The sequence below is a fragment of the Sapajus apella genome, unplaced genomic scaffold, assembly GCF_009761245.1.
Source record: "Sapajus apella isolate SASKATOON/1434 unplaced genomic scaffold, GSC_monkey_1.0 scaffold2, whole genome shotgun sequence".
Taxonomy (NCBI): Eukaryota; Metazoa; Chordata; class Mammalia; order Primates; family Cebidae; genus Sapajus; species Sapajus apella.
In genome coordinates this window covers 24937731-24948803 of record NW_022436942.1, presented here as the reverse complement: position 1 = coordinate 24948803, position 11073 = coordinate 24937731, and the positions used below count along the sequence as shown (strand labels likewise).

General features: G+C 43.8%; 1 protein-coding gene across 2 annotated transcripts in view; it reads left to right on the top strand.

Annotated features, from left to right (window-relative positions):
• The first annotated feature begins 2563 nt into the window (after positions 1-2563).
• Positions 2564-11073, top strand: part of SLC4A8 (solute carrier family 4 member 8) — an 84932-nt gene continuing 76422 nt past the window's right edge. For both annotated transcript variants that reach the window (XM_032284688.1, XM_032284681.1), the window contains exon 1: positions 2564-2823. In XM_032284688.1, the coding sequence (XP_032140579.1) occupies positions 2776-2823 (48 nt within the window). In that variant the 5' untranslated portion in view covers positions 2564-2775. The remainder of the gene's footprint in view (positions 2824-11073) is intronic.

Below are 11073 nucleotides of genomic sequence, written 5' to 3'. Positions count from 1 at the left end.
TTCTTACCTGTGAAATAGAAAAAGAGTAGAGACATTATGACTGTTAAATGATACAATGCCTTTATACCACTAAACCCATGTTCTGGTGCATGGAAATTTTCCCCAAAGCCTTCAGTGTCCTACTTTTTATCATATAAGAAAAATAAAGTCTGAATGAGTTAGCTAGATCTCCACAATTTGATCACAGCCTTTCCTTTTTTTTTTTTTTTCCTGAGACAGGTCTCCCTCTGTCACCCAGGCTGGAGTGGAGTGGTGCTGAAGCCTCTCCTGGGCTCAGGTGATCCTCCCACCTCAGCTTCCTGAGGGGCTGGGACTACAGGTGCATGCCACTATGCTTGGCTACTATTTTTGGATTTTAAAAATAGTGATGGAGTTTCTACATGTTGCCCAGGTTGGTCTCGAACTGCTAGGTTCAAGGGATCCACTTGTCTTGACCTCTTAAAGTGCTGGGATTACAGGCGTGAGCCACCGTGCCCAGCCCACAGCCTTTCTCTGTCACAACTTTTACTTCCCACTGCTCTTCTTATTAACTTTCTGCTTTGGCCCAAATTGTGGCTACCATGAATGGGTCATTGTGCATTATTATTCTTTTTTTTTTTTTTTTTTTTTTGATGGAGGGGTTTTCCTTTTTCTCAGGAGGCAGTGCTATGGCGCGATCTCGGCTCACCGCAACCTCCGCCTCCTGGGTTCAGGCAATTCTCCTGCCTCAGCCTCCTGAGTAGCTGGGATTACAGGCACGCGCCACCATGCCCAGCTAATGTTTTGTATTTTTAGTAGAGACGGGGTTTCACCATGTTAACCAGGATGGTCTCGATCTCTTGACCTCGTGATCCACCCGCCTCGGCCTCCCAAAGTGCTGGGATTACAGGCTTGAGCCACCGCGCCCGGCGTGCATTATTATTCTTAAGTCTTTAACTAAGATTTGAGATGCTTGCTCTTCTTACCTTGGGTCAACTAAATCTTACCCATGTTTTCAGACTTAGCTCAAATCCATGTCCTTTGTGAAACCTTCATGAAGATCATTTTCTCTTCTGAATTTTTGTAATCTTTGTGGTTTATATATATTACTCATTAACATATATTTTGTTTCCCTGATTAGCCTGTTAAGCTCCCTTGGAGATATGTAGTTTAGATTTCTCTGCCTCTACAGTGTTACTTGGGCCTGTTCATTAGTAGGTGTTCAATACATTTTTTTATTAGATTGAATTAAAAGCATACTTATTTACTAAGTACTTTCTATGTGCCTGTCAGTCTTTGAGGTTCTGTTGAGTATACAGAAGGGCATAAAAAATAATCATTGCTTTCAAAGAACTTGCAATATTCTAGTAAACTAAAGTCAACATATAAAGTACTTAAATAACCACAGCATGGCAACTGCTTTAAGAAAGGTATGAAGTGCTTTGAGAATTCTGGGGAGGGTGAGATAACATCTGTTAGGGGTGTCAGGGACAGCAGAATAAAGAAAGGCTTCTTGGAAGAGGTGGCCTTTGAGATTAACTTTGAAGGATGGTTAACATTTTGATGGGCAAAAATGGGGATGAAGGTAGAATGTGAATTCCAGATTCATGATGACAGGATTAGTAAAGAGATGGATGGAGTATGTGGTAATGAACACTAAAACTCAGAGACTAGACATGAGGCTTATATAAGACATCAGAAATACAATTCTGCTTCAGGGATACTGAAGCCCAACCTTGTTTCCAATTTCAGGACCAATGCAAGGGATGGTAAACAGGGATGGAAACTTTTACCATGTATCGGACTATGTTCCCCAACTGTAGTTTCTTTGGAGGCTGATAATTATTTGCAACAATTCCTCCCCCACCCTCCACCCCCCCAAATTTGGACCTACCTGAAGTCTGGTATGATAGTGCATATGAAACAAAAGGCCCATTTCTTTTTCTTGGGGAGAGAGGGTTGCTTCAATTTTAGCCAGCCTCTATTATAAATCCAAATCAAATTGAATGCATTATTCATGATAGTCTAACCTTTTGTTAGGTCAGTAGTTCTGTTAAATAATAATTTGCCTTAGATCATTTCCTGGAAAAGTTGGAAGTCTTTTTGTGGAATCGCTTCAACAGTCATCCTTAGCTCAACCCTGTCTGTGCTTTTTGCTTCTGACTTGGGACTCAAGAAGAAGACCTAAGTCATAGTAAGTCTGTGAGGGGGCCTGACACTGCCTGCCTTCTTCACTTTAATGCTCTTTAATCTGACCATTAGCTCAGGGAAAAACAATTAATTTTAGAAGGCCCTCTCCCCTCATCCGCAATTACTTCCTCCTGCAATTGCGAAGGATGCTTCCCTGGAATTTAAACATCATCTCCGAAGGAATGAAATCAGAATAGGCAAAACCGACACTTTCTCAGTTTTCAAGGGTCAGGTGCAGCTGCAAATAGAAGCAGAGATTTTCTAGCACGCAGTCGGAAGGACCTTCACGCCCAGAGGCCCCCGAAGGGAGGGAGGCGGTTTCCTCGGCAACCGGGCCCAGGAGCTGTTGGCTCCCCGGCTCCTCCCCCTCCCCCGCGGTAGCCCAGGGTACCGCCGGACAGCGTCCTCCTGTGATCCGAGCCCTGATTGGCTGCGCAGGCCGCTCGCTGATTGGCTGCGGCAGATGCCTAGCGGGCCTGTGGCTATGGAGGCGGCGGCGGTTGATGGTTGACCGTTGGCTCCGGGGTAGGGGTCGCCGTTCGAGTGATCTGCTCAGACCCGACCAGAGGGCGCGGGCTGCTGACGCTCGGCCTCGAGCCCGCGGGGGAGACCTAGTTCGGCTTCACCATGCCGGCCGCCGGGAGTAACGAGCCGGACGGCGTCCTCAGCTATCAGGTAGGGCTCCGCCTCCCGCGCCTCCCGCCCCTCCCCGGGGCGCAGCCTTCTCATCCTCTGCCCACCCTCCTCCCTTCTGCCCCGAGCCCAGCTTCCCAGGCCGTTCCCTGAGGGCGAGGGGAGGCCAGCCCGGGACACCAGGGGGCGCTCCGGGCGGTTGGGGACCGGGCCGGGGCTGCGAGAGGGTGACCTTGGGCCGAACCTGGGAGCTGGCCCATCTCTGCCGCATCCCTAGCGCCGCCTGCCCAGGAGCCCTGACAGCCGGCGGGCGGCAACCTCTTGTTCTCCTCGCGTCTTTCTGTGAAAGGGGCCGGCGTCTGGCCTCGCGTGGTCCTGCCCGAACGTGGGCAGAAAGGATAGCCAGGGACCTTGCTCTGGTGGGGCACGTCTTCTCTTTGTGTTTTTATCTCTGGAGGTTTCAGAAAAGACTGTGGAGGCTGGGACCAATCCCTGATAGGGTGACCTGGTTTGTGACTCCCACTTCCCCATTGCACAGGCACCTGAAAACTTCTGGATAGGGACTACAAACTGGGCTGAGGATGTGTGGAGGGGTCAGGAACAGGTGATAAGAAAAGCAGGGTGAAGCAACTGATATTAGAACTGTTGGCGGCTAATGTAAGGAAAAGCATTGGACTAAGTGTTAGAGTCTGTAGGTTGAAATCCTACCTCTGCCTCACACAGACTTGGTGACCTTGAGTAAGTCACTTGCCTCTTTGAATCTCAGTTTCCCCAACTATTAAAATGGGAACAGTAATGTCTGCTTTGCTTGCTTAACAGAGTTGTTCTGAGGATCAAAGGAAGTGTTACTTTTGAAAGGGCTTTGTGAAGTAATGTTTATTGTGTGACAGTGAGTGAGTGGCAGCCCATTGAGATGTGTTCTGGGGTCATAACACACAGGGCCATTTGGAGCCTATGCCAAGGAAGTTGACATTTATCTGAGGAACAAGGAGAAGCCACTGGAGGGGTTTAAGTCGAGAAGAGAGGGACCTCTCCTAACCAGGAGAAAGAGAGAGGTCATGAGAGAGCAAATGAGATCATCAACATATTTTCCTATTGAAAGATTTCTCTGACTGTGGTGGGGAGAACAGCTTGGAACAGAAGTGAGGACACAGTGTCCTTAACATGCAGAATGTGTACAGGTTTTATCACTGAGGTCATGATGACACTTAGGTTTCTGTTAGTGTTGTGTGACATTAATAATTCTTGAGTACTTCTGGAGTAGGATAGAAAATATCTCCTTTATATCTAGTTTGTGAAATTTACATGGGTGGTAGGGTGAGGAGAAGAAGAAAAGGAATACATTGGAAACAGTAGGACCTCATGAAGGCTGGAGTCGGGCAAATGGGAACTTGAGAGATAGGGAGGAAAAGAGAATGACGGTGGAAGGAGGAAGGGAAATGGGGATGACTCAGGGGAGTGACAGTCAACTGATTGGCAATGACCAACTAAGCCTTCTGTGTGCCAACTAGGCTGTGTGGAGATGGGCCTTGTAAAGTGAGTAGATTGTGTAACTTGATGTAAACAGAGAGGTTCCAGACATCACATCTAAATATCATAAGGCTGGGATATTTTGTAAGATGTGAGCTACTGCCCTAGCCTTCTAATAGTTCCCTCTGCCTTCTTTCTTGCCTTTCTGTAAGTCTGCTCTCCACATGGCAGCTGCAGGGAGCTTTTAAAAAACACAAATCAGATCATGTCATGTCTTATCTTGAAACCCTTCAGTGGCTTCCTGGTGCATTTAAAATCCAAACTCTTTTATCATGGCCTACCAAGCCTGAATCCAATCAGGGCCACCTTCCCAGGACTGCCTCTCTTCCACTCTCTTTCTTGCACCTCCTCCGGCTTTCTATTTCTTCAATATAGCAAGCCCTGCATACCTCAGGAGCTTTGTTCTTGTCATCCCCTCTGCTTAGAATGCTGTTTTACCAAGGACTTCTCATGATTCAACTGGAATGTCATTTCCTCAGAGTGGCTTTCTCTGATCTTCAACCCAGGCACTCTCTTTAAGATGATCCTGTTTTCTTATAACATATGACTTATCTGAAATGTTCTTTTGGTTTCTTGTCTATTATCATCTCAGTTAGAAGCTTCTTGAGGGCAGGAGACAGGCAGAAAAATCTTATCATCTAGCATGGTGCCTGGTATAAAATTGGTACTCAATTGCATGAGTGAATGAACAGTGCTCCGGTATCCAAAGCCAGGTGCCTCCCCTTGAGGAGCTAATGATCTAGTCAGGATTGGCACAAAGCACCAGACCACCATCCCTTCAATACACAACATCTCGTCCCTCTACGCTGCTGTGCCTTTGCTCAGGCGTTCAATCTGGAAAACCTTTACCCTCCTCCCCGCCTAGAAAATTCCATTTTAACCTTCAAGGTCTGGCCCCATATCATTCTATTATATTCGTCACTTGCTCTCCTCTGCTCACAACACCTACCAAGTGCTATCTTCCCCCAACTCTTACTTATGGAATATACATATTCATCTCCGCTTTTCAGCTTACAGCTCCATTTGTTGTTACTGTTAACTTTATTGAGTGCTTGCCATGTGCCAGGCACCATGTTAAGTGTTTTCCATGCATTGCCTCACTTAATGCTCTCTATAACCTGAGAATTATGCAACTTTGTTATTGTTTTCCAAATGAGAAAAGAAAGATAATAAAGAGGTTAAGTAATTCTAAATGCCAGAGTTGCTTGTGGCCCTGCCAGACCCAGGGCTGTGTCTCTCCAAAGGATGTGCCCTTAATCACTGTGCATTAGTGAGGCTGAGTCTTTGATGCCTATATCAGTACCTGGCTTTGAATAAGCTCTTACTAAGTGTTTGGGAAGACAGGATGGGAAGAGACTGGAATGAGGGAGGCCAGTGGTGTAATTCAGGATGAGTTCATGAAGACCTGCATTATTGATCATTTTGATGAGATCTCTGAGGATGGTTATGGAATTTTTATTTATTTTTGAGACAGGGTCTCACTCTGTTCACCAGGCTGGAGTGCAGTGGTGTGATCTTGGTTTGCTGCAGCTTTGACCTCCTGCGCTCAAGTGATCCTTTCACCTCAGCCTCCCTAGTAGCTGGGACTACAGACACGAACCTCTATGCCCAGCTATTTAAAACAATTTTTTTATAGAGACAGAATCTCACTACGTTGCCCAGGCTGGTCTTGAATCCCTGGTCTCAGGTGATCTTCCCGCCTGAGCCCCCTGAAGTGCTGGGATTATAGGCATGACCACCACGCCCAGCTGGTTATTGAAATTTTAAGAGTCAATGAGCTTTTAATGGGGGGTAGTAATAGAGGAAGGAAGTCAGAAAGCTTTAAGGAAAGCCCCTACTTTGGACTGGAACTGGGGACACCTGGTAGCTTCATGGTTCTCCTGATAGTACTTTCAGAACCAAGCAGAAGGAAGTGCTGAAAGAGAAAACTGGTGAGGTTGGAACCCTCAGCATTTGAGCCAAGTGGTGCTGGGAACTGAAGGAAAGTTCAGGGAGGGTGAAAGTGGTAGATGAGGAAGCAAGTAAATTTGGGCAATTACCAAGGCTTTTATGTGGATCAGGTCTGCTCAGAATGGAGAATTTTGCAGAAATCTTCAGAATAATAACCCCTGGTAAGTGGGCAATAATTGAGAAATATGGCTGATGGGAATAGAGTTACACCCCGTGTCTTATGATGGACCTGAAAAAGCTCTAAGAAGAGCTCTGAAGGAGACCTGGATTCTAGTGCCCAGTGACTGTGGCACATGTTGGAGCTCAGTAAATATTTGCTGAGCGAATGAATGAATGGCTCTGTAGACAGTGGGTCAACTTTTCTGAGGGTCAGTTTATGGTAAGCAGTCAGTAAATATTTGCTCAATGTTATTGAACAAAAATATCAACTGTAGATAGCAGTTTCTCTTCTTACCACATTGCACATACCCCTCCACCCTCTCCTCACACATACTAGGTATTCTCTCCATATGTGAGAATTGGGGAACCTGTGGGCATCCTTTTTATCTGATTTTCCCAGATCTACTGGGAAGCTTCAGCAGGAGAGATGTGGGCTGCCTTGCCAAGCAGAGACTTGAGCAGAGAACTGGGGACAATTCAGACAGATTCACTTCCTTCAAAATCTGTAGATAATCGTCTTAGCTTATGGTTTGCCTTGGCAGGGTAGACAGGGTCATGGTAGTAATCAGGACACAGAAAAGCAATTGTGTCTATTCTAAATCTGCTGCCAGGTAACAGCAATGGATATTAGATAATAGAGAAGCTGGTTGTTTCCCATAGGTAGTAACAAGTATACTGGTCCTGGTCTTGGTAGTCAGGAAGTCGTATGTATTTGTTTTCAATTTCTGCATAACAAATTACAACATATTTAATAGCTTAAAAAATACAAATTTATCATCTTACAGTTCTGTAGTTCAGAAATCTGATAAAGGTCTCGCTGGACTAAAATCAAAATGTTAGCGGGACTGTTTCTTTCTGGAGGTTCTAGGAGACATTTGTTTCCTCACCTTTTCTGTCTTCTAGAGACTGCCTGCATACCTTGGCTCATAGTTCCCTTCCTCCATCATCTCTCAGAACCTGCTTTCGTCCTCACATCTTTCTCTGTCTTTAGTCTTCTGTCTCACTCTTCAACGTTAAGGATCTTTGTGATTACACTGAGATTACATTATGGTTTTCATAATTTAGGATGGTCTCCTTATTGTAAGATCAGCTGATTAGCAACCTTACTTCCATCTGCAACTTTAATTCCTCTTTGCCATTATAAGGGAACATAGTCACAAACTCTAGGGATTAGGATGTGCATCTCTTTAGAGGACGACTAATCTCTCTATCACAGTGTGCTACCTAGTAATATATACTGAATAGATAGTAGTGACTCCAAGTGGGGTTCAACAAAAGAGTCACTGAGAAACCAGAGCCATTTTTGAATTTTAGGTCCCTAGCAGACTGCTGAAGGGTCAGAATGGGAAGCTCATGGGTATTCAGGAGCCCATGGCCATTGAGAAGAGGAAGTCTGGAACAGCTTCATGAATCCTCATGGAACTTTTTTTTTTTTTTTTTTTTTTTTTTGCTATAAAGTATTTTCATTCAGTGAGAAAGTAACTGAGAACATTGGAGAGTTGGGGACCCATGGGTCAGGTTCAGTGATGGGCTCTCCAAAGGGCCAGCATTCAGAGGCTCTGCTGAATGAAGAGGAAGATAGAAATGAATAAGGAGATGAAGAACTGTTGGAGGTCTGGTCAGTAAACGGCATTTTGGGGAGCAGGGTTCTGGAGGACTAAGGATTTAAGAAGGTAGTAATGTGGATCTTAAGCTATTCTTATTTTTACTGTGGGCATTATTCCATGATTAGTCCATCTGACTAAATGACCAGGTTCTTTGCTTTTGGCAATCTTAGCATACTGACTTACTAATATTGGTAAGGAACACAGACTTGATTACAGTTCTTATCCTGCTTAGCTATTGTGATATCTTAGCCTTGATTTAGAACTGTCTTGAGGATTAAGTGAGGCAATATATGTAAAACACAATGCTAGGTGTATAAATGTATCACCTTGGTTTTCAGATTAGAAACCCTGAAAATGGCCAGGCACAGTGGCTCACGCCCGTAATCCCAGGACTTTGGGAGGCCAAGGTGGGTGGATCACCAGGTCAGGAGATTGAGACCATCCTGGTCAACACAGTGCAACCCCGTCTCTACTAAAAATACAAAAATTAGCTGGGTGTGGTGGTACACGCCCATAGTCCCGGCTACTCGGGAGGCTGAGGCAGGAGAATTGCTTGAACCCAGGAGGCAGAGGTTGCAGTGAGCCGAGATCGTACCATGGCACTCTAGCCTGGCAACAAGACTCCATCTCAAAACAAACAAACAACAACACCCCCTCTCCCCGGAAATCATCTCTATATTTGTTGATTTTTAAATGGTTGAATGTATTGGAACTTAATAAACACTTGACTTTTTTTGCAGGGATCTGAGCAGGGATAGCAGTGGGAGTGAAGTAGAATGGTATTGTATATACTCTCTGAAAATACTGAAAAAGATGAAAGGGTTCTTTGAGGTAAAATGTCTGAGACATACTGCAGGAAAGGAGGTGGGATTCATTTGAGCAGGTCCACCACCACGTAGCTCCAGAGAGGAGCATCAGGGGAAGTATGTTAGAGACAGAGCTTGAGGTAGGCTCTGTGCCCCACCTTCCCTGTTCCCTGTAGCCTCTGTGGCTGCTTCCAGGAGCTGGGGCCATTATGTAAGACTCAGCTCTGCCCCTGCCTTTTAATTTGTCCATTTACTGTAAGTGAGAATCTGGTCTGCTACTCAGTTATAATTCATTCATTTTTCAAGGCTCATAACAATGCTTTCTCACTCAAGGCTTGCCTTGCAATTTCAGCATTTTCATGTGTATTTTACCCTCTTAGTTCTTTTTATCTATCTAGTCCTTGAGGTAGGCACTCAAGTCAATTCACATTTACATAGTGGGTCATTATCCGTGAACTAAGAGGAAGTTCAGAAAAGAGGATACCCAGAAATAGGACTTTTTCTCTACTTCACTCCTCCCTTTCTTCCTTCCTTCTTTTCCTTTTTCTCCTAAGCTTATATAATGTGTTTCTCATGATTCTAGTCTTTTCTGAGTCATAAGCCCCTGTGAGAGTCTAATGAAAGTTATGGACCCTCACCCAAGAAAAGTGCACATTCACACACATTCCCACAGATCCTCTGAAGTCCATTTACAGGCATCCTAGAAATCCATGGACCCCAATTGAGAGATCCTTTTTGCCATAAATAAATGATAGTATCAGAGGAAATAATAGCCAATTGGTGAGGAATCTGCAGCAATCACAGACCAAAGAGACCTGATGTTCCTTTCTTTTCATTTTTAATGATTTCAAATAAACTTTGTATTTGCTTGAAATTTATGAAACATTTCAAGCATATAGCAAAGTAGAGAGATTTTGCATAGGGAATCATCATGTACTCATGACTTGGCTTCAGCAATGAACACATCATCTGTTTTTTTTTTGTTTTTTGTTTTTTTTTTTGAGACAGGGTCTCGCTCTGTTGGCCAGGCTGGAGTTCAGTGGTACAAACACAGCTTATCATAGCCTCCAACTCCTGGGCTGAAGCGATTCTTCTACCTGAGTCTCCAGAGTAGGTGGGACTACAGGCACATACCACCACGCCCAACTAATCTTTGAAATTGTTTGTAGAGACAAGGTTTCCCTGTGTTGCCCAGGCTGGTCTTGAACTCCTAGCCTCAAGCAATCCTCCCACCTCAGCCTTCCAAAGCTCTGGGGTTATAGGCATCAGTCACAGAGCCTGGCCACACAATCTTGTTTCATCTGTCTTCATCAATGCTTCAAATCTCAGACATATTATTTCATCAGTAAAAATTTCAATATGCAGCCCTAAAGATTTTAAACAACAACATAACTGCCAAAACATACAAGATTATTATTATACTTAAAAAAAACCGCAATAGTTTCCTAATATAATCAAATGTTCATTCAGTTGTTTAAATTTATGTGAGTACCTTATAGTTTTTTTAAAAAAATACTTGCTTTATTTGAACCAGGGTTCAAACAAAGTCCACACATTCACATTCAAGCCTGACCTTTCAAATGCTTTCACTAATGGTTATTGACAGTGGCTCTGTTTTCTCTGGCAAGACAAAGAAAGTGGATGAACAATTATTCAGTGAATTTAGGCTGTGGTTAACCAATCTAAATTAAGGAAACTAACAAACAGTAAGTCAGTTTTTCAACCTGAATTTTTCAGATGATTGACCTTGCTCTTCATATTTTGCAGTTACAATTTTAGAGTCAAGAAATCAATCTTCTCTCCTTCTGTCCCTCCCTCTGTTCCTCTAGATTCCTGCTGTGTTCTCTGCCATGTCAGGTGTCTGAAGACAGTACCAAGTATTATAATTAATTGATTCCTATCCTCTGAATATTAAAAACCAGTAGGGGAACCAACATGAATAATTAGTCATATATATAATTATTTATATATATAGTTTTCTGAGAAAACATCTGCTCAAATATCAAAGAGTTTGTAAAAACTAATAAATATTCATTGAAATGTATTGAATACTTACCATGTGCTGGACATTGTACGGGGTGCTGGATACATATTGATGAATATAAGATACAATACTCATCCTCCTAGAACTTTTGAGGGGACAGAGTCTGCATTTTGCTGATTGTATTCACATGATGTTGTTTTTCAAGGAACACTGTTTTATTGTACTTTCAGTAAATTGGTATTTGGATTTAGAGGCT